The 27,915-nt window shown below is 43.2% G+C and overlaps 1 protein-coding gene across 5 annotated transcripts in view; it reads right to left on the minus strand.

The window, feature by feature from the left end:
- The window catches only part of LOC127002471 (uncharacterized), a 139,814-nt gene extending 112,459 nt beyond the window's left edge, over window positions 1-27,355 (minus strand). For 3 of the 5 annotated variants that reach the window (XM_050868464.1, XM_050868456.1, XM_050868461.1), the window contains exons 1-2: window positions 27,253-27,355; window positions 19,565-19,716 (exon numbers count right to left, since the gene is read on the minus strand). In XM_050868464.1, the coding sequence (XP_050724421.1) occupies window positions 19,565-19,716 (152 nt within the window). In that variant the 5' untranslated portion in view covers window positions 27,253-27,355. Of the gene's footprint in view, window positions 1-17,556; window positions 17,670-19,564; window positions 19,717-27,252 lie in introns of all 5 variants that reach the window. The other 2 variants (XM_050868457.1, XM_050868462.1) reach the window with 1 other exon arrangement.
- Window positions 27,356-27,915: the final 560 nt, after the last annotated feature.

The raw sequence follows: 27,915 nt of genomic DNA on the forward strand, positions 1-27,915 counted from the left end.
TCCAGTGAGCTTCCAAACATTTGTATCTTAGTAGTGGCAAAGGTGACCTGCATTTCCAAAGGCTTTGCCTTCTCGTGTAGGGCCTGTAGACCCATTACCAGAGCCTCCAGCAACTTGATGAAGTTTACTGCATCATCGCCAAAGAGATCAGTGACCTTGGCATTGCCAACAGATGCTCCACAATGACTTTGCTCAACAAATCTGCCTAATACTCAGTCCATATAAGCGTTGAAAGCAACAGGGGAAAGACACACCCCAGGCTCGCTTGTGTTTTCAGGAAAGAAAAGTTGGATACGCCCTTCCCCAGCACACATTTCACAGCACTCTCTGACTCAGAGTAAAGACCAGTTAATAGAGCAATGATCCTTGAAGGAATCCCACAACGTTGCCGGAGAGTGCTTCGCGGTGCACTGAACCAAATGCCTTCTTGAGATCGACTTAGGCTGCAAGCGTCCCTTGTCGAACCTCACGTTGACAGTCCACCAGTTCACGACGGTCAGTTATTGACTTACAAGGCGTAAACCCAGATTGCTCAAGCCTCGTCAACTTCACCAATGCTTGACACTGACCAGTGAAATACCACTGTAGTTGTTGCAATCAGGAGGTACTATTGTACCAGATTACAATATTGTAGTTCAAGACCTCATGCAACTCGCGGATCATGCATGGGCTCACCTCCAGATTTAATGAGTTCCATACTGATGTTACAAACACCAGTTACCTTTCCAGACCCAAATCTTGCCACAGCCCCTCTGATTTTCTTCAGAGAGGCTTTTGCCAATGGGTGGATCAAGAGTTACTACTACTACTGTTGTTACTATTTTTTTTTTTTATACGTTGTTGCCTATTGCGCCGGTAGGCATCTTCCCGATGGGGCCTGATGGTCGGCCCAAGGCTTCTTCCAGCTGGGGCCTGATGGTCGGCCCAGCCCGTTCTGGCACAGGCGAGTGTTTATAGTGGCGCCATCTTGCGTTGGTTAGGGGCTGCTCAATTTGAGCATCTGCCGTGAACAACTGCTCAAAGTACTCACTCCAAGGCGCTCTCTACTCATCCATGTCACAAAAGAACACAAAGTAAGAACAAACAACAGCAGACCTGCTGGTCCTTACGAGGTTGTTTGTGACAAGCTACACTAACTATCTAACCAAAGGTGGAAGATGAAGGACAGCAAAGGCGATGACATTTTTTTCATTGACGAAGCAACCAGTTATCTTCGGATATCGCTTGCTTGAGAGAGAGACCGAGAGCAGAGGTTCTTCAGGGCTCAGTAGGCAGGTCAGAGGTCATTTGCACTGAAATGGCCCTCGACGTTCTCAACAAGACTGCTGCCAAACCTCTCCTTGTCTCTTCTCAGATTTACAGAGATTTACATAGATACCCATACCACATACCCTATCGTCCAGACGATAGTCTGTTTCATTTCATCTGTTAATCAACAGAGCGGGATTTTCCATGGACGTGGTACCTGCGCATTTCTAGTTCGGGAATACGTGAAAATCAACTGTTGTGATAGATATTCAAGCTATTTTTTTCAATAACATATTTGAATGTTTATGTATACAAAAAACACCAGTAATATGCATCGATAAATATAGTGTAACATACAAACCCCCATACATTCCCCCAGGGAGGACTCCCCTTCTGGATGCCGACTTAAGAGGTGTCCTGATAACTCCTCGAACCTCCTTTTCAGTTTCTGCAAGATTCGTGGTCTTAGTTCTAACTTCCATTCTGTGGAACACAATCTCTCATCCTCTAAACCTCACCTTCTCTTCCTCACCGAAACACAGGTTAAACAGCTTAATTCACGACTCGCAGCATGGGTTCACAAAAGGTAGGTCATGCCTCACCAATCTCTTGTCCTTCTACAATAAAGTATTTGAGGCGGTTGACAGAGATGAAAATTATGATGTAATCTATCTTGATTTTAGTAAAGCGTTTGACAAAGTTCCTCACCAACGACTGTTGCTTAAATTACAGGCTCACGGAGTAGAGGGTAAAGTTTTGAACTGGGTCAAGGCGTGGCTTAGCAATAGGAAGCAAAGAGTGCAAATCAATGGTAAAAGATCTGACTGGGGATGTGTTACGAGTGGGGTCCCACAAGGTTCGGTATTAGGTCCACTTTTGTTTATTATTTATATCAATGACTTAGACACAGGAATTAGTAGTGATGTTAGTAAATTTGCAGATGATACCAAGATCGGTAGAGTAATTGAGTCGGATCAGGACGCTAGTATTCTCCAAGGTGAACTCAACAGATTATATGACTGGGCGGATAAATGGCAGATGGAGTTCAATGTAGGGAAGTGCAGTATTCTGAGTGTAGGTAGGAACAACCCCTCACATAACTATTGCTTAAATGACACTCTCATAAGTAGGTCTGGGTGCGAGAGGATTTAGGGGTCTTAGTGAGCTCTGATCTCCGTCCAAGGGCACAATGCATTCAAGCTAGAAATCGAGCTAATAGGGTACTGGGATTTATTTCAAGGAGCGTAAGCAACAGAAGCCCCGAAGTCTTTCTCAAACTATATTTAGCATTAGTTAGACCTCATCTTGACTATGCGGTTCAGTTCTGGTCACCCTACTATAGAATGGATATCAAAATGTTAGAATCGGTGCAGAGGAGGATGACTAAGATGATTCAGGGGTTGAGAAACTTGCCATACGAGGAAAGACTCAAACAGTTAAACTTGCATTCTCTAGCAAGGCGAAGGGTGCGTGGAGACATGATCGAGGTTTATAAATGGATGAAGGGCTTTAATAAGGGGACATTCATAAGGTTTTGTTGGTAAGAGAACCGGGTAGGACACGAAGTAACGGGTTTAAACTGGATAAATTCAGATTCAACAGGGACATAGGCAAAAATTGGTTTACTAACAGGGTGGTGGATGAGTGGAATAGGCTTAGCAGTCATGTGGTGAGTGCCAATACAATTGTCAAATTCAAAAATAGACTAGATAAATTCATGGACAGCGATATTAGGTGGGGTTAGATACACGGGAGCTTAGGGTCAAAGGAGCTGCCTCGTACAGGCCTACCGGCCTCTTGCAGACTCCTGCGTTCTTATGTTCTTATGTTCTTATGAGGCTACTGACACCAATCTCTACTCTGTTCCCTCCTACTATCGCTATCCTAAATTTCAATGCAAAGCTGGATGTTGCGCCTACGTGCGTATCGACATTACTTGCTCTCGTGACCTTGACTCTTCTGAATTTTCCACCATCTGGCTAAGACTTCATTGTCATTCTATTACCATTTTTTGGGCCATGTTTTGTTTATAAGAGTCCTTATAAAAAATGTTTGGTCATCCTTTACACACTCGTATTTTGTCATGTCACTGTACCATATTCTTTATTTTCTAAGCTATTTTCTCGACGTAACTATTTCTTTCTCTATTTTCAGTGTCATGTTTTGTTTCTAAATGCGTCTCTGTAAAAATTGTAATATTTCTTTTGTTTGTCTTCAAGTGGGTGTCTCTTAAGCAGTTTTTTTTTCCCTAGTTAATTTTCTCAACAACATTTGCTTTTCAACGATCATTTATTCAACAAGTGGCGAGTTCAGTGAGGTTTTATTATTTTACAAACGCTGCGTGCAAAAAGGCGGGGAATTTAAACAGACTAACACCAGCAATAGAAGTAGCTATAATTTCAACACAGCTTTTGAGGATATTAAAGCCTTTCCTTGCCTATTTAAACCTCATAGTAGTGTAGGAAGAGACCAATCAACCTTTTTTCTCAATAAGCGAATGTGTGAATAGGGATGAAAATTATAACAGTACGTATGTGCGAAAAAAAAAACCGTTAACGGTCTCTGCATTTCGCACAAAACAGAACTTCGAATGACTGCTCCGAGATCTCAAAAGCATTTATTTATATGTGTTTTGTTTCTAAGTACTATTTTATCGCCTTAGGAAAGCACAAATGTTAGTCATCACGAAAATATAACATGAAAATAGAGTTCGAGTGATACATTTCTTTTGTCATATATATATATATATATATATATATATATATATATATATATATATATATATATATATATATATATATATATATATATATATATATATATATATATATATATATATATATATATATATATTGTGTGTTTGTGTGTGTGTGTGAGAGAGATTTTGACTGTCCTTTTTCAAGAAAACTTAAGGACAAACAGGCTCAAAAGGACAGACTGTCCTTAAAAGGACAAACATGGCAACCCCTGCCACACACAGTACGAGTCTGGTGACTGCAGCAGTTTCAAAAGAGCAACCTGCATTGTGAGTCAGTAAATTTAATTTTGTGGAATGAATATGACACACAAAAGTTGATGAATGTGGATTTTGGTCAAGGTGCTGAAGGTTAACGAACATTATTCTCTCTCTCTCTCTCTCTCTCTCTCTCTCTCTCTCTCTCTCTCTCTCTCTCTCTCTCTCTCTCGACCATTGGGCCACCACAACTTAAGTCCCCAGGACCCCAGTGGGCCCTCAGTTACCAGTGGGCCCTAGGCCAATGGCCTATGTTGCCTATTGGCAAATCCGGCCCTGCTTCTATGTATCGGTAATCTGCCCGGAGGGTACCACTTATCAACGGGTTACTGGTCACTATGCCATAGCGGAAGCATGCTATATCCGCTCCACTAACATAACGTACCCGTCCCGGATCCGTCTGGTGTTCACGGCCAATATTTCCCATCGAGTGTTTCCTCTGCGGTCTCTCGATAACATTCACTTCTCCAGCATCTCTTATGTGACTAATTCCCTTAATTCATTATCTTTCGCAAACGAAACAGAGTTTGCAGAAACCCTGGAGGAAACGCTGCCTGAATACTTGCACCTCACCTACTTGTACCCTGGAATTTTTGTGCCAATGTTTCTGATGTTCGTCAGTCTCGTCGTCATGTGCTACCTTATTAGGAGGAACTCTGTCCTGCACGATTATTTGGTGGTTCAGACAAGGCGACAGGATGCAGGGAAGCCACTGGCTAGGAAGTTTTTTTTTTTCTCACCTAAGACAAAGGCAAGAAATCTGTCATTTCTCCTGCTCCTGTACCTTAACATTGTACTATGTTCCCACCTATTGTTGTTGTTCTTCTTATTTTTTGGAATCTGGATGAGCATTTCATGTTATGTCACTAGGCCACTTATTAACTACAGATACTTGTGTCTTTATGTTTCTCCATTTAGAGATTATTTCTCTGATTTATGTCGCACCCGCTGGTGTTACCTCTCATTATTTATGTCATTACTACACGAGTATTCCTGCTTAGCCATTGTTTTCATATACTTGTGCCATAAGCAGTCTGCTCAACATGTTCACACTATATCGGGTCCACTACTAATTAGATTTTTGGGGGGGGGTGTCGCGAGGTCGCGATCAGCGGTAGGTGACCGAGCAGTGTTATAGTAATTGTAGTATATCAATGTATTATTATTATTATTACTTATTATCACCACGGATTAGGCATGCAATACCAATGGAAAAAATCCACGACAGATAGATCACGCCACCTTGTAGGAATGTCAGCTGTCAGTGTTTACCATCTCAGTTTGTATACAAAGCATTTCATCAAGCTTAGAGGTCACCTTGACATACGTGACCAATTGTAACTTCATTATTTTCCACTCTGAAACTCGTCACTCCTTCGAGAGAGCTCGCACCACACACCTAGCGTCTCGTCTCTCTCACCCATGCTACGCTGTATCTTAGGTTAAGAATATATTTCTTCTAAGACAGCAAGAGTTTCCCTTCACGCCCGCAAGTCCCCGCAACCAAGCGTTACACCGTTACAACCTGAGGATGTACTTTTCCGATTTCCGGTGGAATGATTACTGCCTCCAGGAGAGAGACCCCTCTGTGTGTGCCCAGCGCATCTCAGAGGTGATTGTCTCTGGAATGGAGGCATACATTCCACGTTCTTTTTTTACTCCTCATACTAAAAATCCTTGGTTTAATCGTGCTTGTTCTCGTGCTATTAAAGATAGAGAGGCAGCTCACAAAAATATAGTGTAACATACAAACCCCCATACATTCCCCCAGGGAGGACTCCCCTTCTGGATGCCGACTTAAGAGGTGTCCTGATAACTCCTCGAACCTCCTTTTCAGTTTCTGCAAGATTCGTGGTCTTAGTTCTAACTTCCATTCTGTGGAACACAATCTCTCATCCTCTAAACCTCACCTTCTCTTCCTCACCGAAACACAGGTTAAACAGCTTAATTCACGACTCGCAGCATGGGTTCACAAAAGGTAGGTCATGCCTCACCAATCTCTTGTCCTTCTACAATAAAGTATTTGAGGCGGTTGACAGAGATGAAAATTATGATGTAATCTATCTTGATTTTAGTAAAGCGTTTGACAAAGTTCCTCACCAACGACTGTTGCTTAAATTACAGGCTCACGGAGTAGAGGGTAAAGTTTTGAACTGGGTCAAGGCGTGGCTTAGCAATAGGAAGCAAAGAGTGCAAATCAATGGTAAAAGATCTGACTGGGGATGTGTTACGAGGGTCCCAAGGTTCGGTATTAGGTCCACTTTTGTTTATTATTTATATCAATGACTTAGACACAGGAATTAGTAGTGATGTTAGTAAATTTGCAGATGATACCAAGATCGGTAGAGTAATTGAGTCGGATCAGGACGCTAGTATTCTCCAAGGTGAACTCAACAGATTATATGACTGGGCGGATAAATGGCAGATGGAGTTCAATGTAGGGAAGTGCAGTATTCTGAGTGTAGGTAGGAACAACCCCTCACATAACTATTGCTTAAATGACACTCTCATAAGTAGGTCTGGGTGCGAGAGGGATTTAGGGGTCTTAGTGAGCTCTGATCTCCGTCCAAGGGCACAATGCATTCAAGCTAGAAATCGAGCTAATAGGGTACTGGGATTTATTTCAAGGAGCGTAAGCAACAGAAGCCCCGAAGTCTTTCTCAAACTATATTTAGCATTAGTTAGACCTCATCTTGACTATGCGGTTCAGTTCTGGTCACCCTACTATAGAATGGATATCAAAATGTTAGAATCGGTGCAGAGGAGGATGACTAAGATGATTCAGGGGTTGAGAAACTTGCCATACGAGGAAAGACTCAAACAGTTAAACTTGCATTCTCTAGCAAGGCGAAGGGTGCGTGGAGACATGATCGAGGTTTATAAATGGATGAAGGGCTTTAATAAGGGAGACATTCATAAGGTTTTGTTGGTAAGAGAACCGGGTAGGACACGAAGTAACGGGTTTAAACTGGATAAATTCAGATTCAACAGGGACATAGGCAAAAATTGGTTTACTAACAGGGTGGTGGATGAGTGGAATAGGCTTAGCAGTCATGTGGTGAGTGCCAATACAATTGTCAAATTCAAAAATAGACTAGATAAATTCATGGACAGCGATATTAGGTGGGGTTAGATACACGGGAGCTTAGGGTCAAAGGAGCTGCCTCGTACAGGCCTACCGGCCTCTTGCAGACTCCTGCGTTCTTATGTTCTTATGTTCTTATGAGGCTACTGACACCAATCTCTACTCTGTTCCCTCCTACTATCGCTATCCTAAATTTCAATGCAAAGCTGGATGTTGCGCCTACGTGCGTATCGACATTACTTGCTCTCGTGACCTTGACTCTTCTGAATTTTCCACCATCTGGCTAAGACTTCATTGTCATTCTATTACCATTTTTTGGGCCATGTTTTGTTTATAAGAGTCCTTATAAAAAATGTTTGGTCATCCTTTACACACTCGTATTTTGTCATGTCACTGTACCATATTCTTTATTTTCTAAGCTATTTTCTCGACGTAACTATTTTCTCTATTTTCAGTGTCATGTTTTGTTTCTAAATGCGTCTCTGTAAAAATTGTAATATTTCTTTTGTTTGTCTTCAAGTGGGTGTCTCTTAAGCAGTTTTTTTTTCCCTAGTTAATTTTCTCAACAACATTTGCTTTTCAACGATCATTTATTCAACAAGTGGCGAGTTCAGTGAGGTTTTTATTTTACAAACGCTGCGTGCAAAAGGCGGGAATTTAAACAGACTAACACCAGCAATAGAAGTAGCTATAATTTCAACACAGCTTTTGAGGATATTAAAGCCTTTCCTTGCCTATTTAAACCTCATAGTAGTGTAGGAAGAGACCAATCAACCTTTTTCTCAATAAGCGAATGTGAATAGTGATGAAAATTATAACAGTACGTATGTGCGAAAAAAAAATCGTTAACGGTCTCTGCATTTCGCACAAAACAGAACTTCGAATGACTGCTCCGAGATCTCAAAAGCATTTATTTATATGTGTTTTGTTTCTAAGTACTATTTTATCGCCTTAGGAAAGCACAAATGTTAGTCATCACGAAAATATAACATGAAAATAGAGTTCGAGTGATACATTTCTTTTGTCATATATATATATATATATATATATATATATATATATATATATATATATATATATATATATATATATATATATATATATATATATATATATATATATATATATATATATATATATATATATATATATATATATATATATATATATATATGTGTGTTGTTTGTGTGCGTGTGTGTGTGAGAGAGATTTTGACTGTCCTTTTTCAAGAAAACTTAAGGACAAACAGGCTCAAAAAAGGACAGACTGTCCTTAAAAGGACAAACATGGCAACCCCTGCCACACACAGTACGAGTCTGGTGACTGCGGCAGTTTCAAAAGAGCAACCTGCATTGTGAGTCAGTAAATTTAATTTTTGTGGAATGAATATGACACACAAAAGTTGATGAATGTGGATTTTTGGTCAAGGTGCTGAAGGTTAACGAACATTATTCTCTCTCTCTCTCTCTCTCTCTCTCTCTCTCTCTCTCTCTCTCTCTCTCTCTCTCTCTCTCTCTCTCTCTCTCTCTCTCTCGACCATTGGGCCACCACAACTTAAGTCCCCAGGACCCCAGTGGGCCCTCAGTTACCAGTGGGCCCTAGGCCAATGGCCTATGTTGCCTATTGGCAAATCCGGCCCTGCTTCTATGTATCGGTAATCTGCCCGGAGGGTACCACTTATCAACGGGTTACTGGTCACTATGCCATAGCGGAAGCATGCTATATCCGCTCCACTAACATAACGTACCCGTCCCGGATCCGTCTGGTGTTCACGGCCAATATTTCCCATCGAGTGTTTCCTCTGCGGTCTCTCGATAACATTCACTTCTCCAGCATCTCTTATGTGACTAATCCCTTAATTCATTATCTTTCGCAAACGAAACAGAGTTTGCAGAAACCCTGGAGGAAACGCTGCCTGAATACTTGCACCTCACCTACTTGTACCCTGGAATTTTGTGCCAATGTTTCTGATGTTCGTCAGTCTCGTCGTCATGTGCTACCTTATTAGGAGGAACTCTGTCCTGCACGATTATTTGGTGGTTCAGACAAGGCGACAGGATGCAGGGAAGCCACTGGCTAGGAAGTTTTTTTTTTTCTCACCTAAGACAAAGGCAAGAAATCTGTCATTTCTCCTCCTGTACCTTAACATTGTACTATGTTCCCACCTATTGTTGTTGTTCTTCTTATTTTTTGGAATCTGGATGAGCATTTCATGTTATGTCACTAGGCCACTTATTAACTACAGATACTTGTGTCTTTATGTTTCTCCATTTAGAGATTATTTCTCTGATTTATGTCGCACCCGCTGGTGTTACCTCTCATTATTTATGTCATTACTACACGAGTATTCCTGCTTAGCCATTGTTTTCATATACTTGTCCCATAAGCAGTCTGCTCAACATGTTCACACTATTTCGGGTCCACTACTAATTAGATTTTTTGGGGGGTGTCGCGAGGTCGCGATCAGCGGTAGGTGACCGAGCAGTGTTATAGTAATTGTAGTATATCAATGTATTATTATTATTATTATTACTTATTATCACCACGGATTAGGCATGCAATACCAATGGAAAAAATCCACGACAGATAGATCACGCCACCTTGTAGGAATGTCAGCTGTCAGTGTTTACCATCTCAGTTTGTATACAAAGCATTTCATCAAGCTTAGAGGTCACCTTGACATACGTGACCAATTGTAACTTCATTATTTTCCACTCTGAAACTCGTCACTCCTTCGAGAGAGCTCGCACCACACACCTAGCGTCTCGTCTCTCTCACCCATGCTACGCTGTATCTTAGGTTAAGAATATATTTCTTCTAAGACAGCAAGAGTTTCCTTCACGCCCGCAAGTCCCGCAACCAAGCGTTACACCGTTACAACCTGAGGATGTACTTTTCCGATTTCCGGTGGAATGATTACTGCCTCCAGGAGAGAGACCCCTGTGTGTGCCCAGCGCATCTCAGAGGTGATTGTCTCTGGAATGGAGCATACATTCCACGTTCTTTTTTACTCCTCATACTAAAATCCTTGGTTTAATCGTGCTTGTTCTCGTGCTATTAAAGATAGAGGCAGCTCACAAAATATAGTGTAACATACAAACCCCATACATTCCCCCAGGAGGACTCCCTTCTGGATGCCGACTTAAGAGGTGTCCTGATAACTCCTCGAACCTCCTTTTCAGTTTCTGCAAGATTCGTGGTCTTAGTTCTAACTTCCATTCTGTGGAACACAATCTCTCATCCTCTAAACCTCACCTTCTCTTCCTCACCGAAACACAGGTTAAACAGCTTAATTCACGACTCGCAGCATGGGTTCACAAAAGGTAGGTCATGCCTCACCAATCTCTTGTCCTTCTACAATAAAGTATTTGAGGCGGTTGACAGAGATGAAAATTATGATGTAATCTATCTTGATTTTAGTAAAGCGTTTGACAAAGTTCCTCACCAACGACTGTTGCTTAAATTACAGGCTCACGGAGTAGAGGGTAAAGTTTTGAACTGGGTCAAGGCGTGGCTTAGCAATAGGAAGCAAAGAGTGCAAATCAATGGTAAAAGATCTGACTGGGGATGTGTTACGAGTGGGGTCCCACAAGGTTCGGTATTAGGTCCACTTTTGTTTATTATTTATATCAATGACTTAGACACAGGAATTAGTAGTGATGTTAGTAAATTTGCAGATGATACCAAGATCGGTAGAGTAATTGAGTCGGATCAGGACGCTAGTATTCTCCAAGGTGAACTCAACAGATTATATGACTGGGCGGATAAATGGCAGATGGAGTTCAATGTAGGGAAGTGCAGTATTCTGAGTGTAGGTCACTATTGCTTAAATGACACTCTCATAAGTAGGTCTGGGTGCGAGAGGATTTAGGGTCTTAGTGAGCTCTGATCTCCGTCCAAGGGCACAATGCATTCAAGCTAGAAATCGAGCTAATAGGGTACTGGGATTTATTTCAAGGAGCGTAAGCAACAGAAGCCCCGAAGTCTTTCTCAAACTATATTTAGCATTAGTTAGACCTCATCTTGACTATGCGGTTCAGTTCTGGTCACCCTACTATAGAATGGATATCAAAATGTTAGAATCGGTGCAGAGGAGGATGACTAAGATGATTCAGGGGTTGAGAAACTTGCCATACGAGGAAAGACTCAAACAGTTAAACTTGCATTCTCTAGCAAGGCGAAGGGTGCGTGGAGACATGATCGAGGTTTATAAATGGATGAAGGGCTTTAATAAGGGAGACATTCATAAGGTTTTGTTGGTAAGAGAACCGGGTAGGACACGAAGTAACGGGTTTAAACTGGATAAATTCAGATTCAACAGGGACATAGGCAAAAATTGGTTTACTAACAGGGTGGTGGATGAGTGGAATAGGCTTAGCAGTCATGTGGTGAGTGCCAATACAATTGTCAAATTCAAAAATAGACTAGATAAATTCATGGACAGCGATATTAGGTGGGGTTAGATACACGGGAGCTTAGGGTCAAAGGAGCTGCCTCGTACAGGCCTACCGGCCTCTTGCAGACTCCTGCGTTCTTATGTTCTTATGTTCTTATGAGGCTACTGACACCAATCTCTACTCTGTTCCCTCCTACTATCGCTATCCTAAATTTCAATGCAAAGCTGGATGTTGCGCCTACGTGCGTATCGACATTACTTGCTCTCGTGACCTTGACTCTTCTGAATTTTCCACCATCTGGCTAAGACTTCATTGTCATTCTATTACCATTTTTTGGGCCATGTTTTGTTTCTAAGAGTCCTTATAAAAAATGTTTGGTCATCCTTTACACACTCGTATTTTGTCATGTCACTGTACCATATTCTTTATTTTCTAAGCTATTTTCTCGACGTAACTATTTCTTTCTCTATTTTCAGTGTCATGTTTTGTTTCTAAATGCGTCTCTGTAAAAATTGTAATATTTCTTTTGTTTGTCTTCAAGTGGGTGTCTCTTAAGCAGTTTTTTTTTCCCTAGTTAATTTTCTCAACAACATTTGCTTTTCAACGATCATTTATTCAACAAGTGGCGAGTTCAGTGAGGTTTTTATTATTTTACAAACGCTGCGTGCAAAAAGGCGGGGAATTTAAACAGACTAACACCAGCAATAGAAGTAGCTATAATTTCAACACAGCTTTTGAGGATATTAAAGCCTTTCCTTGCCTATTTAAACCTCATAGTAGTGTAGGAAGAGACCAATCAACCTTTTTTCTCAATAAGCGAATGTGTGAATAGGGATGAAAATTATAACAGTACGTATGTGCGAAAAAAAAAACCGTTAACGGTCTCTGCATTTCGCACAAAACAGAACTTCGAATGACTGCTCCGAGATCTCAAAAGCATTTATTTATATGTGTTTTGTTTCTAAGTACTATTTTATCGCCTTAGGAAAGCACAAATGTTAGTCATCACGAAAATATAACATGAAAATAGAGTTCGAGTGATACATTTCTTTTGTCATATATATATATATATATATATATATATATATATATATATATATATATATATATATATATATATATATATATATATATATATATATATATATATATATATATATATATATATATTGTGTGTGTTGTTTGTGTGTGTGTGAGAGATTTTGACTGTCCTTTTTCAAGAAAACTTAAGGACAAACAGGCTCAAAAAGGACAGACTGTCCTTAAAAGGACAAACATGGCAACCCCTGCCACACACAGTACGAGTCTGGTGACTGCGGCAGTTTCAAAGAGCAACCTGCATTGTGAGTCAGTAAATTTAATTTTGTGGAATGAATATGACACACAAAGTTGATGAATGTGGATTTTTGGTCAAGGTGCTGAAGGTTAACGAACATTATTCTCTCTCTCTCTCTCTCTCTCTCTCTCTCTCTCTCTCTCTCTCTCTCTCTCTCTCTCTCTCTCTCTCTCTCTCTCGACCATTGGGCCACCACAACTTAAGTCCCCAGGACCCCAGTGGGCCCTCAGTTACCAGTGGGCCCTAGGCCAATGGCCTATGTTGCCTATTGGCAAATCCGGCCCTGCTTCTATGTATCGGTAATCTGCCCGGAGGGTACCACTTATCAACGGGTTACTGGTCACTATGCCATAGCGGAAGCATGCTATATCCGCTCCACTAACATAACGTACCCGTCCCGGATCCGTCTGGTGTTCACGGCCAATATTTCCCATCGAGTGTTTCCTCTGCGGTCTCTCGATAACATTCACTTCTCCAGCATCTCTTATGTGACTAATCCCTTAATTCATTATCTTTCGCAAACGAAACAGAGTTTGCAGAAACCCTGGAGGAAACGCTGCCTGAATACTTGCACCTCACCTACTTGTACCCTGGAATTTTTGTGCCAATGTTTCTGATGTTCGTCAGTCTCGTCGTCATGTGCTACCTTATTAGGAGGAACTCTGTCCTGCACGATTATTTGGTGGTTCAGACAAGGCGACAGGATGCAGGGAAGCCACTGGCTAGGAAGTTTTTTTTTTTCTCACCTAAGACAAAGGCAAGAAATCTGTCATTTCTCCTGCTCCTGTACCTTAACATTGTACTATGTTCCCACCTATTGTTGTTGTTCTTCTTATTTTTTGGAATCTGGATGAGCATTTCATGTTATGTCACTAGGCCACTTATTAACTACAGATACTTGTGTCTTTATGTTTCTCCATTTAGAGATTATTTCTCTGATTTATGTCGCACCCGCTGGTGTTACCTCTCATTATTTATGTCATTACTACACGAGTATTCCTGCTTAGCCATTGTTTTCATATACTTGTCCCATAAGCAGTCTGCTCAACATGTTCACACTATTTCGGGTCCACTACTAATTAGATTTTTTGGGGGGTGTCGCGAGGTCGCGATCAGCGGTAGGTGACCGAGCAGTGTTATAGTAATTGTAGTATATCAATGTATTATTATTATTATTATTACTTATTATCACCACGGATTAGGCATGCAATACCAATGGAAAAAATCCACGACAGATAGATCACGCCACCTTGTAGGAATGTCAGCTGTCAGTGTTTACCATCTCAGTTTGTATACAAAGCATTTCATCAAGCTTAGAGGTCACCTTGACATACGTGACCAATTGTAACTTCATTATTTTCCACTCTGAAACTCGTCACTCCTTCGAGAGAGCTCGCACCACACACCTAGCGTCTCGTCTCTCTCACCCATGCTACGCTGTATCTTAGGTTAAGAATATATTTCTTCTAAGACAGCAAGAGTTTCCCTTCACGCCCGCAAGTCCCCGCAACCAAGCGTTACACCGTTACAACCTGAGGATGTACTTTTCCGATTTCCCGTGGAATGATTACTGCCTCCAGGAGAGAGACCCCTCTGTGTGTGCCCAGCGCATCTCAGAGGTGATTGTCTCTGGAATGGAGGCATACATTCCACGTTCTTTTTTTACTCCTCATACTAAAAATCCTTGGTTTAATCGTGCTTGTTCTCGTGCTATTAAAGATAGAGAGGCAGCTCACAAAAAGTTCCAGAGCCTTCGAACTCCCGCTAACTATGGCTTTTAAATTTCAGCCCGGAATCGGGCCAAATCTATTCTCTGACTTACCAAAACTGCTTTAATCAATAGAAAATGTCAACACCTTGCTTCTTCTAATTCTTCTCGTGACTTCTGGCATCTAGCCAAAAATGTCTCCTCCAATTTCACTTCTTACTCTTTCCCTCTTTTCCTTAACCCTGACGGCAGCACTGCCGTCTCATTTGTCTCTAAGGCTCAAACTTTCTGTAAGAACTCCACCCTGGACGATTCTGGGCATATTCCACCTACTCACCCCCCCTCTGACTCCTTTATGCCCGTTATTAAGATTCTTCCAAATGATGTTTTCTATGCCCTCTCTGGCCTCAACTCTCAGAAGGCTTATGGACCTGATGGAGTCTCTTATTGTCCTTAAAAACTATGCTTCCGTGCTGACACCCTGCCTGGTCAAACTCTTTCGTCTCTGCCTATCAATATCTACCTATCCTTCCTGTTGGAAGTATGCCTTTGTACAGCCTGTGCCTAAGAAGGGTGACCGTTCCAATCCCTCAAACTACCGCCCTATAGCTTTACTTTCATGTATATCTAAAGGTTTTGAATCAATCCTTAACCGGAAGATTCAAAAGCACCTTTCCACTTCCAACCTTCTATCTGATCGCCAGTATGGGTTCTGCAATGGGCGTTCTACTGGCGATCTTCTTGCTCTCTTAACTGACTCTTGGTCATCCTCTTTTAGCCATTTCGGTGAAACTTTCTCAGTTGCGCTAGACATATCGAAAACCTTCGATAGAGTCTGGCACAAGTCTTTACTTTCTAAACTGCCCTCTTTCAGATTCAATCCCTCTCTCTGTTCCTTTATCTCCAGTTTCCTTTCCGGCCGTTGTATCTCTGCGGTGGTAGACGGTCACTGTTCTTCCCCTAAACCTATCAACAGTTGTGTTCCAAAGGCCTCTGTCCTATCAGCCACTCTCTTCTTGTTATTCATCAGTGATCTTCTTTCAATAACAAACTGTCCTGTCCACTCATACGCCGACGACTCCACTCTGCATTATTCAACTTCACACACGACTCCAGACTGGAGGCAGCTTAACCTCACACCTTGCAATCATTTCCGATTGGGGTAGAAGAAACCTTGTGTCCTTCAATGCCTCAAAAACTCAATTTCCCCACCTATCAACTCGACACAATCTTCCAAACACCTATCCGCTATTCTTCAACAACACTCAGTTGTCACCTTCTTCAACACTAAATATCCTCGGTCTATTCTTAACTCAAAATCTCAACTGGAAACTTCATATTTCCACTCTCGCTAAATCAGCTTCCTCGAGGTTGGGCGTTCTGTATCGTCTCATCCAGTTCTTCTCCCCCGCACAGTTGCTGTCCATATACAGGGGCCTTGTCCGCCCTCGTATGGAGTATGCATCTCACGTGTGGGGGGGAGGGTGCTCCACTCACACCTTTTCTGGACAGCGCGAAGTCTAAGGCTCTTCGTCTCATCAGCTCTCCTCTTCCAACTGATAGTTTTCTACCTCTTAAATTCCGTCGCGATGTTGCCTCTCTTTTTATCTTCTATCGCTATTTTCACGCTGACTGCTCTTCTGAACTTGCTAACTGAATGCCTCCTTCCCTCCCGCGGCCCTGCTGCACACGACTTTCTACTCATGTTCATCCCTATACTGTCCAAACCCCTTGTGCAAGATTTAACCAGCATCTTCACTCTTTCATCCCTCACGCTGGTAAACTCTGGAGCAATCTTCCTTCATCTGTATTTCCTCCTGCCTACGACTTGAACTCTTTCAATAGGAGGGTATCAGGACACCTCTCCTCCCGAAATTAACCTCTCTTTCGGCCACCTCTTTTGATTTTCTTTTTCTCAGGAGCAGCGAGTAGCGGGCTTTTTTTTTTATTATTGTTTTTTTTTGTGCCATTGAGCTGTCTCCTTTTTTGTAAAAACACTTTCACACTCACACTCACTCACTCACGCACGCACGCACGCACGCAGGCACGCAGCCTCACTTACTCACTCACCGTTCTTTGCGACGCGCACAACGTCGTCGAGGCCACTGTGTGAGATGTGACCTTCGTCCATACCGCCCGAGGTGACCACCAGGTCGTATGTGTCTGAGAGAGAGAGAGAGAGAGAGAGAGAGAGAGAGAGAGAGAGAGAGAGAGAGAGAGAGAGATGTAAAAGAAAAATACGTATATTAATCTTTACATATGAAACAACAACAATAACAATAATTCCACTCACACAGCTCTCCTGGACAGAGTGAAGTCTAAGGCTCTTCGTCTCATCAGTTCTCCTCCTCTTACTGACAACCTTCTACCTCTTAATTAAATTCCGCCGCTATGTTGCCTCTTTTTCTATCTTCTATCGATATCTTCATGATGACTGCTCTTCTGAACTTGCTAACTGCATGCCTCCGTCCCTCCCGCGGCCCCGCTGCACACGACTTTCTACTCATGCTCATCCCTATACTATCCAAAACCCTTATGCAAGAGGTAAACTCTGGAACAACCTTCCTTCGTCTGTATTTCCTCCTGCCTATGACTTGACATATTTCAAGAAGAGTGTATCAAGACACCTCTCCACTCGAAATTGACCTCTCTTTTGGCTACTCTTTACTTTTATCTTTTATGGGAGCGGCGAGTAGCAGGATTTTTCTGTACTCTTTTTGTTGCCCTTGAGCCGTGTCCTTTGATGTAAAAAAAAAAAAATACTAATACCTTTGGGCACGGTGGAGTGTCCGCTGCCGATAAACTCCAGGAAGTCGTTGGTATAGATGCCAGTCTCCCGCTGCTTCATCATGCCCTCCGACGGGTCCACAGCGTCTATGTGCCTGTGGGAGCGGCTGTAGTAGTTGTAGTAGTAGTAGTAGAAGTTATAGCAGTAGTAGTAGTTGTTGGGAATCAGTAAATTTACCCTACCCAACAGTTAGGTCACTCGCAAAGTGAATAACACACCCGTCAGACAATCCCAAACAAACAAGTGCTTACCAGCATTTAGGTGGTGAAGGTATCCAACAAGCAACTCCAGACAGCCGAACAAATAATAATCCTACCGGATCCGTGTAGTAAAATCTATCTGTCTCAAATAACTGCTGGGGGCACTTAGCTGAGAAGCGGGTTTCAAAAGATATTGTTGTCTCTGAAGTCTCGTTGCCGGGTGTAGTATCCCTCAGTCAGTTAATAGAAGGCACACTGCGTCCGAGTTAATGGGTGGGCTGCAGTGCCTTGGTCTTTACTTTGTGAAGGCCGGTGATGGAGTGAGAGAAAACCAACCACGTGGGTCTGAAGCGATATTTTGTATTTCTCTCGCCAGATGGCGTGGCTTTCCTCTCTGTTTCCATAAGTTAAATTATCCTTGCCCTTTAATTTTAATTCAGCAAGAACAATTAGTTACTATTTCGTGAAAGGAAACACTTCACTATTGTTATTCCTTTCATGGTAAATGGTTAGTCTTCAGGCAGTGAATAAGTTGATTCTGTCTCGGTTTGGGAGCCGATGACCGAATTATTTAAGTACCATCCAAGGCTTATTTGAGCTCAGACGATACTCATAGTTGGCTTGAACTCTCGGCCCGAGACTAGTTCCATAAAGGAAATAGTTAATTTGTCTAGTCCCCCGGTTAACTGGCCTTATTCCTAACATAGTATAGCCAATCGATTTTAACTTGAGCCCTTGGGCGCGACACAAGATTCCCACGAGACCGCGCTGGTGCCACATCACTCCATTACTCTCCTCAGAGAGGTGGCTATCTCTCTCTCTCTATGCATGGCTGCGCAGGGCGCAAGATTGAGATCTACTTCATTTGTCCATTGCGGCGTAACGTTGAATGATGCGGCCTGACGCCTGTTGCCAAGGTCCGTCAGGCGGCAAAGTTGCATCAGCCACGTTGCCAAGTGATATGGAAGGTTTACTGAGTCGTTGTCTTTCCCTCTAATCCCAGGTCGAGTGCCCCAGTCTGCGGGATCTGCGAGAGCAGTACCTCTCCGGTGTCGTGATGTACATGGCAATTTTTCCCTTTCCCTAATGCTGGGTGAAAGGCGTTCACCCCTGGACATGACGTCATGGTATCTGCAGGAGATGGGCATCCTCCATCTCTTGTAGGGTCTCTTTATAGAAAGTTCTTTGTATTTCACTAATACATTTTTAAGAAACATTTTATTATATTTTAAACTAGTGCTATATCTGAATGGACCATTTCAAAACTATCTTCCTAATAACTTTTATCACCCTTAGATTATTTTAATTATTTGCCTTCCATTTTATTACTCCGGTGCCATATGACCAAGATGTTGCGGCGCCATGAAAGAAACTCTATATCAATCAATCAATCAATCCCTCTAATCCCAAGCCATTCATAACACCACGCAGTCGTATTATGAATGTATGTAAATTCCATAAATAGATAACTTACAGACTAACAGTGAGACAAAACGTCATGCGCAGGTCATCGCTAGATCTGTAAACAATGGGGTTTCCCCGGGCCAAGTCACAGGACTCAATTTTAAGTTAGAGTTGATGGACTATAGTAATGCCGCTCCTGCCCGCTCCCAGTTCCCACCCAGCGCCCCTGCCTCTACACAAGCTGTAATTTCCAACACATCATCTTCATCTCTTGGCGTTAGACTCGTGTTGAGGCTGAGGCACTGGCAGGCAGGAGGGAGTGGACTGGAGGATATTTAAGTATGGTGACCGGACATCTCCCTGTCTGCGGCCCTGCGGCACCCACCTGAAGCCTTCCCGGTGGAGTTCGCGGCCCACGCAGCCCGTCCCAGCGGCCACGTCCAGCACCCTGGCCTTGGCTCGCCGCTCCGGGGGTACCCAACGCAGCGCCTCCTCCAGCGTGATGGCGGGGCCACGGTACCCGCCTTTCCAGATCATCTAAGGGGACGGGGAAGCGGGTGATTACAGGTGGGTACCCCAGGGGCCGCATCACTTCACTCCCGGACCTCAAGGAGTAGTCGCCGGTTTAACGCAAAATCATTCCAGCGATACCCCATGATTCTGAGTAGGCACTTGGTACCGAAGGCATCTCTCTCTCTCTCTCTCTCTCTCTCTCTCTCTCTCTCTCTCTCTCTCTCTCTCTCTCTCTCTCTCTCTCTCTCTCTCTCTCCTCGTAGTTCTCGGACCAATCGTTGTAGCCGACCACCATCTCCTCCGGCGTGACCCCCGGCCTGTGGACTTTCGCGATCACCCTCATTGCCACGTCGCCCCGACTGCCGCCCTCAGACATTATCCTGCAGCAGGGAAGAGACAGAAGAATCACAGGCAGGGCATGAATACAGTACAGTACAATTCCTTTATACATCCTTTATATATTTACAATGGTAGGTACAGTTTTCTAGCCCCGCCGCACTCCTCGCTTATTTGCCGGCTGGCTCTCAAGCTCCGCCCACCTCCATGGCAAGTGTGGCCCGCCTCTCTCTCTCTCTCTCTCTCTCTCTCTCTCTCTCTGGAATGGAATGGAATAGACTATGCAATCACATAGTTAGTGCAGCGACGGTAGCTTGGTTTGAGTAGACTGGATAGCTACATGGACGAGGATGACAGGTGATAGTGAGGTGTGGGTGCAGTAAGGCTCCCCAGCTTATTGCACGGCCAGCTGAAGTTGCTCTCTCTCTCTCTCTCTCTCTCTCTCTCTCTCTCTCTCTCTCTCTCTCTCTCTCTCTCTCTCTCTCTCTGTGTGTGTGTGTGTGAGAGAGAGAGAGAGAGAGAGAGAGAGAGAGAGAGAGAGAGAGAGAGAGAGAGAGAGAGAGACTCGTGATCAGGGTGTTATGAATGAACTACACACACACACACACACACACACACACACACACACACACACACACACACACACACACACACACACAGTGCCAGGCTTCACGGTCTGACAGGGCGGCAGTTTGAGCCCGCTCAGGCCGGATTCTTTCCGTTGACTAGGAGTGGTTACTATCCCCCCTTGAGCAAAGGGGATGGGGTGTGTGGTGTGTGAGGTCCTGGCAGTACCCATAGATCGACGATAAAGAGCACTTGCTCATGTCGGGAGGGTACCTGCTGCTGGCGATTACGAGTCCAACACGTGATCAGGTCGTGGTGAATTACACACACACACACACACACACACACACACACACACACACACACACACACACACACACACACACACACACACACTTTACACGTGGCAATTCCTGGCCGGCAATACACCCGCGACGATCTAGCGGCTAGACCGGCTGGGTGCTCTCGGGAGAAAGTACCTTCACACGTGGGAGGAGCCGCCGGGAGCATCAAGACGTAAACTGCTAGTAAATGCAAGGGCATGAATTCACCCCAGACACTCCAAAAGGCTACTACCATATCTTAAAACCACAATGAGTTTGGTCCATCAGCCTAATATTGTAGAAATACTTTAAGTAAACGAGTTTTATCATAAGTAGTATTGATTGATTGATTGATTGTTTATTGTTGCATTTAACAACAAAGGAGAAGGGAGGAACATGCCATCCCAACCCCAGGTATTACATAGTGTGATTATATAATACCGTTATATAATAACCTTCGATATCTCGCAAAGAGATAAACATTTCCTGCAATGTTGCTGCCACTCTCAAAAGTTGTTTTGCGCAGACTCTGCTTCTTGTACAGCTTATCTTGTGGGTCCCACAAGTGACGATGCTGTCTCACTTCCTCTAGCAATGCCACCTCGGCCTCCCGGCTCCAAATCTTGTTATCTGCATCTGTCATTTCTTGTTTTATTGGCGCCGACATGTTGTTTACCTGGCCGCCAGTCGGCAATACAAGACGGACACGCTCAGCTGCAGAGAACTTGCCGCGAGAAGAGCTCCCAGACCCAGACCCAGACCAAAAATGCTGCCGCGCCTGTATTGCCAGCCGCGAATTGCCAGGTGTAAAGCCGCCTTTAGAGGTGAGGTTCGTGATTTAAATGAGAAGAGATCGCAAGAAGAGAAGAGGGAGTTTTTTGGAGAGTAATGGATATGAAAGTGAGAGAGTAGCTCATAGGGTCGAGATGAAGAATGGAATAAAACTAACAGAACAGGAGAAAGGGTGGAAAGTGACATATACGAATATTAATGGAATAGTTTCATCGTAGATAGAGTTAACGACTATTTGAGAGACAAAGAACCTGATATTGTGGGGCTGACGGAAACTAAGTTGTGACTCAATTGAGGTGGTGGGGATTGGAGAAGGTGCAAACAACATATGGAGGAGAGACAGAAAGATAAAACAGGGAGGAGGTGTGATGTTGATGGTTAAAAAGGCATTAGGGTGGAGGAGGTAATTGAGGGTGAAGGCTTGACAGAGGTGTTGAAAGTGAAAATTGTGGGTGCTGAAGGAAGAAGGAGGCATTATGTAGTAGGGTATGTGCCCCATGAACAAGCGTATGGGGTTGCGGGAATATAAACAAATGATACAAGAGACGGTGAGTTGCAAGGATGAAATGTTGAGGGCGTGTGAGAGAATACTTATAATGGGTGATTTCAACTGCATGGAGGTGGAATGGGAGGATTGGGAGACGCAGGGAGCAGACGAGTCGTGGGAGGAAGACTACTGCAACTGGCAGTGGAACATGTGCTGACTCAGTGGATCAAGGAACATACCAGATTCGGGAAAGAAGGCGAGGCATCAAGACTAGACCTGGTATATATTTAGTAAGGCGCCGGAAATAATATAAAATCTTAACGTAGATTGTCCAATAGCGAAGAGTGACCATAAGGTTCTAGAATTTGAAGTATCAGAAAAGAAAACGATTGACCGAAAAGAAAATCACAAAATTGGGAGAAGCAACTACTGTGACTTTGTTAGCATGAGAACCTTTTTTGAAAATGCAAATTGGAGTGGGCTGTTCAAAGCCAAGAGAACACAGGATAAGTGGGAGGCGTTTTTAAAGCTATACAAGGAAACCGAAAATAGATATGTCCCCAAGGTAGCCAAAAAGGATGTTGGTAAAAAGGAGTGGTTGAACAAGAGATCCGAGATAGTTAGAAAGAGAAAAGAGGAAGCTTGGAAGGGATGGAGGAGACGAAGAAGAATTAACTCGTGGAACGATTTCAAACAAGCAAGGAATGAATATACAAAGATTAGAAGAGAAGAAAAAAGGAAATATGAAAAGATATAATCGACAAGTGAAAAGACCTACCCAAACTATTTTATAGACGTGTGAACGGCAAATTAAAGAACAGAGAAAAAATCGATAAACTGAAAATGGATGAAACCACATATGAGGACCCAGCAAAGATGGCAGAGGTGATGAATAACAGCTTCCATAGCATTTTACAAAAGAAGAATTTGTACAACCCCCGGGCCAGGAAAAAGGAAGGGTTATGCAAAAGATTCAGTTAACGGCGCAGGAGGTCAAAGAAAGTTTGAACAAATTGGATGTAAGAAAGGCGACGGGGCCGGATGGAGTATCAGGTGGATCTTGAAAGAATGTAGTGATCAAGTTGCAAAGAAACTGCACTCCATAATGAGTGCCTCTCTGAGTGAAGAAAAGGTACCACAAGATTGGAAGAGAGCAAACATAGTACGGTACTGATTTTTAAGGGAGGCAAGAGAGCGGACCCATTAAATTACAGACCGGTATCACTCACTAGTGTGGTTGCGAAGATATGTGAGAGACTGGTTAAAAACAGGCGGCCGGATTTCTTAGAAAGTGAGAAAATTATATCAGATTTCCAGTTTCGGTCTTCCTCTCCTCTGGTTCCTCCACCATCGAGAAAGAGAGAGAGAGAGAGAGAGAGAGAGAGAGAGAGAGAGAGAGAGAGAGAGAGCACACTTTCACACGAGAATTCTGATCAATGAGCGGAACATTAAAGTCTCGACTCTATATAAAACGCCTCGTATTCTCTCTGGTGTTATTATTTTTTAGTGAGATCTTGGTTTAACATGTGTTACATACACATGCTACATTTATTTTCACCTCTTAATTATGGATAAAGCCTCCCTTACACTTCCTGAATAGCAGTGAACCTCTCCGCCACTCACAGCCGAACACGACGAACATCGTTTATTCACAACAACACTTGAGTAGCACTACTACGACGTTGCCGGTTGGAGGAAGGCTTACCACAGTTGGTACAGGAACTCATTTCCGAAAATGTACCAGGAACAAAAAAAGCTCTCTCCTCAAGAAATTTGCAAAATCCGGAAAGTTGAGAATTGCGGGTTCCTGGTACCAGAGACCAGAGCTGCACCGCTGGACTTGATATAGCGATGCCGGAGGAGTAGCTGAGGAGATAGAACACATTCTCGTAAATACTCGTTGGAGGATCCTTCAGAACTGCAGGGTTTACCGGAGTGCTGCGTTCTTTGCAACTGACCATAGGATTGTTGTTGCAACACTCAAGCTTCATGTTAGGTCAAAAAGAATCTCGAGATGCAACACTACTGTGTTCCATCTCGAGAGGCTGAAGGACCTGGCATGTGCTCAGGAGTATGCAGTGACGGTCTCAAATCGGTTCGATGTGCTCAGCACCCTGGAAGACCCTGTAGAACTGTGGAATACCTTCAAACGTAAGACTCTGCAAGATGCCGAGGAGTGCACTGGAGAGCCCGAGATCTAGGAGTGCCTTTGCCTCGGTGGAGACGTTGGATAATATTGAGGAGAGTCGCGCTGCCAGACTTGCTGGGAAGCGGGACCAATACAGGGCTCTGTCGCGTAGGACTAGAGCTCTCCTGAGGAGAGACAAGGAGAGGTATGTCAGGAGTCTCGCTGAGGAAGTCGAGGGCCATTTAAATGCGAATGACCCCCGACCTGCTTATCGAGCCGTGAAGATGCTCCGCTCCAAGTCTCCCTCTTATTAGGTGAGCACTATCCGAACAGCTGACGGCTGCCTCGTGTCTTACATGAATGGGCAGAGGGCACGTTGGGCTGAGAACTTTGAGCAGCTGTACATGGTGGACTCTCCACGTCGGCAGCTTCCAGTTGCTGGGTTACAAGTGGTGGATGCTGACCCACCCATTGACAAAAGTTCATCCTCTCTGGTTGAGGTCAAAGAGGCTGTGGCTAAGTTGAGGGGTGGGAAGGCACTTGGCATGCTGTCCGGATCTTCAATCAACCTTAACTTCAGCAACTTCGGTCAAGAGGAGCACCGGGAGGCAGCATGGGCCAAGCAAGTCATACATCACGCCAGCCACCATAAATAAAATTAGCTTGCGCCACTAACAGGCTGGAGCCGTCTGTAAGGCCCCTCAAAAAACCCTACCGGCGCTACAGACAGCACAAAAAAGTGTAGCAAATCTGAGGCATTCCAGTGGAAAACAAGTTCGCGGTCCTCGGCCTGTGTTTCTGGAGTGACAGAAGGAAATGTTGGGGGCAGCCCGGCGTGGCGATAAATCTCATCAATGTATCTTAGTCTATCCGATCCTGATCTGCGCATGCGCAGATGGCAAGATGGCGGCAATACAGCATGCTAGTTTTTATGAGAGAATGGCCAAATTCCAGGATGACATTCAAGGGTTATCACATTTATCTCATTTACCGACATACAAGGGGTATAGGTTATCACATTTATTACATTTACCGACACACAAGGGGTATAGGTTATCACATTTATTACATTTACCGACATACAAGGGGTATAGGTTATCTCACCAATCACATTTACCGACGTACAAGGGGTGCAGGTTATCTCACCAATCACATTTACCGACGTACAAGGGGTATAGGTTATCTCACCAATCACATTTACCGACGTACGGGAAGGTGGGGCAAAACGGCACCCTTAAGGTTTCACTCCAGATTTTGCATCAATTTTGTAGTATATTCAGAGATAGCTAGTGTTTTTGCAATCTTTATTCATCATTAAACAAAATAAACTCTCTTAGGAAGAACTACTTTGGATCCTCTACTCATGAATTAAAAAAAATAAAATAGCCACAAGTGGACCATTTTGTACAACGGGTGGGGCAAAACGGACCTCACGTATGGGGGAAAATGGCCCTCATATGGAAATGCTTGGTAACATGCCAAACATACGTTTTGACAGAGAATCACATTAAAAAGATTACTTAACAAAACTAAAATAATCGAGTTCTTATTCCATTAGAAAATAATTGCTCTTAGGCTCAGTAGCATGAACAACAATTAGTTCCTATAAACTACTCACAAATGAAAAGTGATATTACCTTCCTGATCATCAAGTTCTTATTCCATTACAAAAATAAATGATTTGTGGCTCAATAGCATGAACACCAATGAACTCTCATGAAACTACTCACAAGTGAAAGTGAAATTACCTTTCTGAACATAAAAGTTCTTAATGCATTACACCAATAATTGTTATTTTGCTCAATAGCATGAACAACATGAACTCACAAACGAAAAGTGACATTACCTTCCTGAACATAACATTAATATTCATATAAGAGAAACAGAGAACACTTTGTCCTTATCTTTGTTCACTGAAGTTGTGAGTTAGTTAGCAGCAAAAAATAATTATTGTTGTTAAGTGGGCCGTTTTGCCCCAAGGGAAATTAAAATGTTAACAACAATCTCAGCGGAACAATGGCGGTGCAGAAAAATGTTTCAGTAGTCAGACTCATGCACAGAGTAATACCAAAGAATTATGAGTCACAGTATTCCTATAAACACGAGGAGTAAGTCCATGTCATTATCAATAGCTGGCAAAAGCTAAAAACACAGAAAACGGGGTGGTCCATATTACCCACCCATGCCATTTTGCCCCACCTCCCCCGACAAGTGGTGCAGGTTATCTTATTTATCACATTTGCTGACATACAAGAGGTGCAGGTTATCTCATTTATCACATTTGCTGACATACAAGAGGTGCAGGTTATCTCATTTATCACATTTACCGACATACAAGGGGTGTAGGTTATCTCATTTATCACATTTGCTGACATACAAGAGGTGCAGGTTATCTCATTTATCACATTTGCTGACATACAAGGGGTGCAGGTTATCTCATTTATCACATTTGCTGACATACAAGAGGTGCAGGTTATCTCATTTATCACATTTACCGACATACAAGGGGTGTAGGTTATCTCATTTATCACATTTGCTGACATACAAGAGGTGCAGGTTATCTCATTTATCACATTTGCTGACATACAAGAGGTGCAGGTTATCTCATTTATCACATTTGCTGACATACAAGGGGTGCAGGTTACCTCATTTATCACATTTGCTGACATACAAGAGGTACAGGTTACCTCATTTATCACATTTGCTGACATACAAGTGGTGCAGGTTATCTCATTTATCACATTTGCTGACATACAAGGGGTGCAGGTTACCTCATTTATCACATTTGCTGACATACAAGGGGTGCAGGTTACCTCATTTATCACATTTGCTGACATACAAGTGGTGCAATCCTTTCACTTTCTTATTCCGGAAACATCAGTACAAACCTCTTGTGCTGCTACGAGGCAACCCACGGAAGTACTTACCAGGAATCGGTGTTCGGTCCCTCAGGCTGCCCCTCCATCGCTGCGTCAATCTAGGTTACACGCGACAGAACAACTGGTCACATGCGTTCGGAAGAGTATTTAGGAGCCTCAAAGGGTACGTAATGGTTACACTTACGACAGGGCACGCGCCACTACCGCCGGACTCCTCATATGTGAGCTCCGTCACCTCAGGCAGCCGTGCGCCACCCTGCAGTGTTGCCAACGGCCGTTGGGGTAGATTCCCTGGGACAAGATTACCCGAGGTCTCCTCAGAATAGTATACTCAGTATGACTTGATTAACGATGAGTGAAGGGTATTTGCTTTGGAGACTATTTGAGAAAATATCACCCGCTAAGAGTTAAAAAGTAAAGTTGATTATGGCGGAATTTGAAAACTTTCCATCGCCTATAGATGACTGAACTTCTGTCGGAGAAACAAGCAATGAAACCTACTCGTCCCCGGATCCGATGCGCGTTAACAAACAACGTCGTTGTCTGAGAATTACAATGCATTTCTTATACATTTTTATTTTCTTGAAAATGAAGTTTACGAAGATTCAAAACAATTACTTCCTTAAAACGCTGAGCTGCATACACAAAACAAAGGAAATATTACAAGTGTAAACACAAGATTTACTCATGCCCGTTAAGTGCTTGCTTCGT

The sequence above is a fragment of the Eriocheir sinensis genome, chromosome 23 (genome assembly GCF_024679095.1).
Source record: "Eriocheir sinensis breed Jianghai 21 chromosome 23, ASM2467909v1, whole genome shotgun sequence".
In the NCBI taxonomy this organism is placed as follows: domain Eukaryota; kingdom Metazoa; phylum Arthropoda; class Malacostraca; order Decapoda; family Varunidae; genus Eriocheir; species Eriocheir sinensis.